This window comes from Amphiura filiformis, chromosome 7 (genome assembly GCF_039555335.1).
Source record: "Amphiura filiformis chromosome 7, Afil_fr2py, whole genome shotgun sequence".
Taxonomy (NCBI): domain Eukaryota; kingdom Metazoa; phylum Echinodermata; class Ophiuroidea; order Amphilepidida; family Amphiuridae; genus Amphiura; species Amphiura filiformis.
In genome coordinates this window covers 53,658,068-53,665,309 of record NC_092634.1, presented here as the reverse complement: position 1 = coordinate 53,665,309, position 7,242 = coordinate 53,658,068, and the positions used below count along the sequence as shown (strand labels likewise).

The 7,242-nt window shown below is 36.9% G+C and overlaps 1 protein-coding gene across 1 annotated transcript; it reads right to left on the bottom strand.

Annotated features, from left to right (window-relative positions):
* Positions 1–2,611: 2,611 nt before the first annotated feature.
* On the bottom strand, positions 2,612–5,536 carry LOC140156400 (NLR family CARD domain-containing protein 4-like). The gene has a single exon (XM_072179356.1). The coding sequence runs from the start codon at positions 5,469–5,471 to the stop codon at positions 3,063–3,065; it is 2,409 nt and encodes an 802-aa protein (XP_072035457.1). The 5' UTR covers positions 5,472–5,536; the 3' UTR covers positions 2,612–3,062.
* Between the last annotated feature and the right edge of the window lie 1,706 nt (positions 5,537–7,242).

The window sequence follows — 7,242 nt, the reverse complement described above, 5'->3', positions numbered from 1 at the left end:
ATCACTGGCGTGTGACCATTAAGGGTATATACCAGAAAATAGCTTTCCATAGACTTTACGTGCAAAATAGGGGTCACGTTTTAGGCTATAAGTCGAGTTACGTCTTACTTTGAAATATATATTTGATATCATCTTAATCAGAACAAAATTCTGCATAACATATCTGAAAATGACACCAAATTTTAGGTCTACTTTTTGAGAAAAATAGCGCTATATAAAAAGACCCGATTTTCCCGTGTTTACGTCCGACTGTTAACCGCGTTTTGACCTCGTGTGTTCATGCGCTCATCATCGTAAACATCACTCAAATTTTCGCGTTTTCTGTTCAAATTAGTAGAGATCACATTCACAAGTTCTAGCAAAACACGATTTGCAACACTAAAATTGTTAATATTGTACCGATTTTGCACAATTTTTATACAAAGTTGGGACTATAGGCGTGATAAACTTTTGCCGGAAACCGCTTCACAGGCGGATTTAGTGGTATGAACCCTTAATAAGGACCGACTATAATTAAAGACAGAGATAAAAAGAATTTACCGCGTCTGATGTCACTGTCAATTACGATCCTTGATTGGTTTACACAGGTTAATCAGCGCGTAAAAGGAAGACCGATCTGGTGCTGATCGAAGAAAAGGAATAGCAGCAAATGGCGAAAAAAGTACGTACTTTTACAAGGCAAAAAGCAGCTTTTCTACGCATTGTGGACATGGTGCCTTCGGTTAAGAAAGTTTCCTACTATAAAGACTTAACTTTTGAGATGGTTTGCATGTCGAAAGGTGCAAAATTAACAATAAGGCGCCCGGTTATAAATCCGCGTTCAGCAAGTCATCATCACGACACTTGTAAACAAACCGTGCTCGAGTTTGATTGACAGAAGACATTAGACATTAAATTCTCTTTATCTTTCATTATAAGCATATCCCGTTGACCCCATATGACATTTGACCTCGGTTTGACCTCTGTATGATGACCTTTGACCTTCTGCTTTATACTGTGCAAACACTGCCTATATCTTGAAATGAGCTCTTTTACATAGTTCGTAAAATGTCCATTTCATCCAGTTTGCTTTTAAAAATTGTAACTTCTGGAGCATCGCGTGTCTCTGCCGGCAGGAGATTCCATTCCCTTGTAGTGCGGGGGTATAGAGCGAGTATTGGTAACAGTCATACCTCGGATGACATTAATTAATTTATTAATTAATTCAATTATTATTTATGTTTTATAACTGACTATACTCTCTCTTTCTTTCTTTAATATAATGCATCCCCCATTGCACACAATTGTAAAATCCTTTAAGGGCTATAATAGGACCTATATTTCACCTATACTGATTTGGCAAATTGATACGTGTCCTAACCTGTTGACTACACAGCTGCACTGAATTCAAGCTCACTTGCATCTTTTGCCATGGGAGGGAGGAGTAAAATGGATGCAACTTTAAAAGTATTAGGAGTAGAACCCCATGTTTTTTTTATCGTATTTCTTTTTTTTTTCTCTTTCATTTGACACCAGTCGGAGGGTTATAGCTTCGTGGCATTTTGAGATCATGCCAATTTAAGACCAAATGGTTAGTCAGTAAGTTAGTAAGTACGCTAGTAATATACACTAATATAGGGTGGTACCGCTATGCGGATCACCAAAAATGTCGGGGAAAAATTCTGTGGGAAAAATAATTGTGCATATCGTTTATTGGTAGCCACAAAAAAGTAAAATTCCACACCGTTTTGATGTTTTGACAATTTCCTATTTTTTTACCATAGCAAAAATTATTGCAAATGTAAGAATGTAAGGTTTGAAAGTTTCGAGTGTCTTGAGGTTATTTAGACCGAGTTTGAGTCAACAAACAAGGGGAAAGAATCACATTCTGCACTGGATTATAATATCTTCACAAGCTTTGAGACATTTTTTACATTACACGTACACATGAATAAATATTGTCATAAAATGATGAGTGGTTTGTAACGTAAAAATTTAATATCATGTGATCTTCATTATATAATAACAAAATATAGCACATATGTGTGTACCTCACACTACCTTTCAGAAGTAATAATTAGACTACAACAGTTCACACAATACATGGGTGGCTATGGAAACAAACACTGTTTTACTGGCTGGCTGACTGACTCTCCAAGTATGATCGGTCGGTTGGGAGTTTTTAATTTTTAATTTTTTTCTGGAAAAAAAATCACAGAAACCTAGAAAAATCTGAAGCCCAGTAGATGAGTTTTTTCCGTCACTTAAAGGCTAATTTTCCCCAAGTTTCACAAAATACTCCCATCAAAAATATTACGTCATAGCAAAATTACACCCTAGTATTACTTTTCCTTGAATCTGCATTCAAAATAGTTCACATCACTCATTTGAGCCTTAGACTACAGTTTACAACAAATTAATATTCAGTATGTTTTTCACAGTGATACATTAGGCTATGTACTGTTTCACTTTATTTAAGGAAAGTACTATATACATAGGGCCTACACCATGTACACGTTCGTTTATTCTTCCAAAGATTGTGTTCTTGTGCACTTGCAAACATACATTAAGATTATTATGTCTTAAAAATATGATATGGAATTATAACTTAATTTCTATCAGCGAATTGAGTGTGTGTGTGTGTGGGGGGGTGTTAAGTCTGTTTATAGTTACAGGAAGAGACTTTTATGCGCCACCTACATAAAGCAAAAGGAAACCTAGTAACTACCACTTATTAAGAGTTAAGTGTCCGGGGTTGAAGAAGTGTAAGACAGGTGATGCAGACCTATCAGCATTATTGTATTTGTATAAGAAGGCTTTGAACCAAAGAAAGAAGTAGGAGGGAAACTGACGAAACCAGAGAAATACATGTAAGGACTGTCACTGAAGTGCAACCATGCTCCCTGGACCACAGTAGTGACAGACAGGGGCTTCGACCACTAAAACAAACACGTTCTCCCAAGAAGGTGAAATGGTATACTACGTTGTGGCACTTTTTTGAGTTCCAATTGTTAGGGTCCAGCAGCAAAGGATGCTACATGTAGACCATTTAGCATCACATCTCCTAGATAGATCTAAACTATTCATAAGTTTATGGTCATCTCTTCAAATGCTGATGGCTTTCGACGGGATAATGGCAGATCTTTCAAAGCAGTCTGCCCTCTCAGGCAAATACCAGGATTCTGACTAAGATTAGCAGAACGAAGTGAAGACTTTTCTTTCAGGCATTCGGCCAAAGTACATGCTGTGTCATCTGTCAAACCAGTATTTTCCAGCATCAATTCCTCTATGACTGGAAGTTCCCTGAGACATTCAACAAGATGAGTCATTGAATTTACTGTAAAGCCGTTGCCTGAGAGATTTAATAGTTTCAGCCCTTTTGCTCTGTTCAAAATGTAAAACAGTTCCTTTAGATGACTTTCATGCAGCGCACACCGAACAAGAGCTAGAGTTTCTAGTTGGGAAGCAATTGGCCTCAACTTCTTTACAACATTACCTATCTGGTATACACCCAACTCAAGTATATTTAGCTTCTTAAGTACAGGCATCCCTTTAATGATTTCACTAGCGCTTGAGAGTTGCAGTTGGGTATTTAGAGTGCCACTTAAACTAAGCGCAGCTAAAGAATCTCTGAGCTTTGACAGAAACATGTTCATGATCTTAACATCATACTGGAAACCTTCTAATTTCACATGGGTAAGCCTAACATTTGTTTGAGTGAACAGGCGCAGAAGGTTTGTGATGTCATATTTAACATTCACATACCTGTTTTTGAGGCGCAACCTTTTCAGGTTAGTTAGTTTACTTAGTGCTGTATACATCAGGTCAAGATCAGAAGTGGTAGTTTTGGGACCATTGTTGACTATCATTTCACATTGCTCAAGGTTTATTGTGTGTGCCAGAAGTGTTGGGATCAATGGATGATAACCAGTTGTAATTTCAAGAACTTTGCAGTAGGAAAACAATCCCTTGTCTGTAGGCTTCGATTTGAAAACTTTCAACAGGTACAAGAGACTGGGTATATACTTGTGGTGTGTAATTGTTAGTGAAAGATTGCAAGCATCTGAAAAAAGTGGGACCAGTTCCAAACATTGCTCAGATGACAGCTGACTTTCAAAAATCTGTCGAAGGTGAAGAGTAATATTTGTATGTTGAAACATGTTGCCTTTCAAGTGTAAAGGAATATGAAATGAAAGCTTCGCAAGCACTTGTAAGTGGTACTTTATGAATATCTCTGTTACTTTAGGCTCTATTCCACAGCAAAAGCCCAGTATAAATTCTGCATACTGACATGAGCCATTTGCTGTAAAACAGATCAATTTATCCAGATACGCATTAAATTCTGTCATTTCAATACCTTCATGTAATAAACGTACAAGATGTACCGCAATACAGAAGTCCCGAATCGTTGAATGCAAAAATGTCACTGCTGAAGTCATTTTGAGACTTTTCCTCTTTCGTTCTCTACTAGTAATGCCTACCTGACATCCTAGCCTACAAATTTCTTTTCCAAAATCCTTTTCGCTAAACACAACTTGGAAATTGTCAAAATTCCTGCTACGCAAAGCCACTTCACCTAGTTTGCTCAACAAATGATTCAACTCCTCTCCAAATTCTTCATTATCCGACTCATCATCTGATGACGTTTCTACTTTGTTTTTGGTTTGGTGTCTTTTCCAAAGGTACTGAATTGTTTTGTGATACATTTCAGTCTGTGTATTTGGTAAACGACTTTCATCATCCCATAACAAACAAATCATAAGCAACAAAACTGGCATGCTTGCTAATGCCAAGATATGGGGCTCTTCTTTTAGCTTTCGAATGAGATTTCTACCTTTCTCTGCATCTTCTTTGAAAAATGTGTTTATGTACTTCAGAATATTTTCCCATGAAAACCCCTTTAATTTGACTTGTGTGTAGTCACTAAGATGCTCACCTAAATCACTGATTCTATGGGGTCGAGATGTGAGGATTACACAACACTTGCGAAGCTTTCTGTTTTGTAGGACCTTACTGACTTCACTTGATCTATTCTTATGTGCACCAGAATGACCCTCATCAAGCCCATCGAACAGGATTAATACTTCCGTAGGATTGGAGGTGATATATGACTTAAGACCCTCTCTAGAAACTTTGCTATCTTCTGCTAAGATTTGGTCAAATATCAGATCTACCAAAGTTGCATTGCTATCTTTTATTTTATGCATATGGATCATAAATACCATGGCAAAGTTGAAAAGAGGAAACTCTTTATCATTCAAGGCCCATTTGTAAGCGAGGTTAGCAGCTGTAGTACTCTTGCCACTTCCCGCCTCCCCCGTAAGAAGGAGCCTATTTACCCTTTGACCCTGACCTGTTTTTAGAGTTATTAAATCTTCATTTCTGTTCAAATCTTGTGATGATTCCTTTCTTACAAGTTCCAGGTCCACAAAGATGTTCTCCATCTTCTTGTTATCATCGGATGCCCATGGTAGAAGTTGTACTGTGTCCATTTTGTCCAAGTAAAACTCTCTCAGCTCTTCCTGACAGGCGACCAGATCAAACTTGTCAGGTTCAGGTGTTTTTTTCAGTGGCTCTACCAATCAGACAAAAAAAAGGAAAGTTCATAAACATAACCAGTATCAAGTTAAAGTTTGTGATTTGCTCTACAGTGACACCTTCAATCATGTCAATTTTTCCTGGAATTTCTACTTTTTGCATACTTTATGTAATAAACTAAGCCTGAAAAGCTTTAATTACAGTAAAATGTAAGTTTTTATAATAACTCCGGTGCTATTCTGATTTCACCAATTGAGTGATACGTCTCGTGAATGTGTTATCATTGAATCAGTGATGTAAAGACTGCACAAAAAGTAACGCAGCTATTATAAATACGCCTATAGCTTCAGAACTAATAATTGTTATCACAATATTTCAACAATATTTCAATATTCACATCACAGAAGTCCTTTTAAAGAAAAATATCAGAATTTAAAAGTTGCAGTTTACAGCGATCAATGGTTATTACACAAGCATTATGGCACGTAAAACCCGCCATTAGATAGCTTGTGATTTCCAAACTTACGTTTCAAACGCCCGTGCATCTATTCAAAATCACTCATGTGACAGGATTTTGAATAGATGCACGGGCGTTTGAAACCTACGTTTGAAAATCGCAAGCTCTCTTCTATTTAAAAAAATATGAATTTCAACCCTTTTATTTTATATTTCTCATTTGCTATTTCTAATGATGGTGCTGACAATTTTTTATTATAAATGTATAATAAATGTTTATCTCACCTGCTTTAAATTCCGTCATTTTCTCTATCATTTCAGATAGTTGGCCTTCCATCCTTTTAGTCGATTCTGATATACTTCTTACATCCTCCCGAGTTTCTTTTGTTACATCTGACACAACTTGAATCTCATCAGTGCTCTTGTTAATCACATCTACCCCAGCTTGAATACGCTGTGTTGATTCGTCAATCTGGTCCACTTTTGTTGACACCACCTTTATTTCGTCGACTATAGGCTGCATTTCTTGTCTGATGAGTACCTCCAGTTCATTCCTCATTTTTGGAGTCATTGGAGCCGACTGAATCTGGAAATGTACATTAATCAATTATGATTACCAAAACAGGTTTATCAAAGGAAAGTGTACCATTTATATTAATTAATATCGTGCAATAGACTCATTCCATGCTTATTCACCTGTGTAGAAATGGCCTTCGACCATGGGAAATAGGGAATGGTTTTAATATTACAAAGTGCAAGCTCCGAAATCTCAGTGTAAAAGCTACGGAGCGTAAACCCTCTCACTTGCATAACCAGGAACCGCTTTAATAAAAGTCAACGCTCATATCAATTTAGTGTTTAGTTGATACCTGCTTTCTCATGAATCACAACGTATGAATTGTAAAAATTACCGTTTTAAGTTGAGATTGGATGTCAAGAGCTGCAGGGTAGTATCCAGGGTGTAATATCTGTAGAGTGATTACCAAAGCATCCAGATTCTTGAAATATTCTTCTGCTGTTTTGTCCTCAATATGCATGTTCTTTCCAAGACCCATGTGAGACATTTCATTCCTCATGTCTGCAACCTAATAGGGGAAAGTTGAGAGAAATGTGGCATAGTCAGAAATTCCAATTATTAGTAGTTGGTGCTACCTGTAAGATTAGAAAAGTCATATACTGCGGACAAAACAAACGCCATTCTTAAAGACGCTAAAACTTAATTATGTATCAAAGAAAGTGGTCGATAGATAGAGAATTTGGCACTTTATT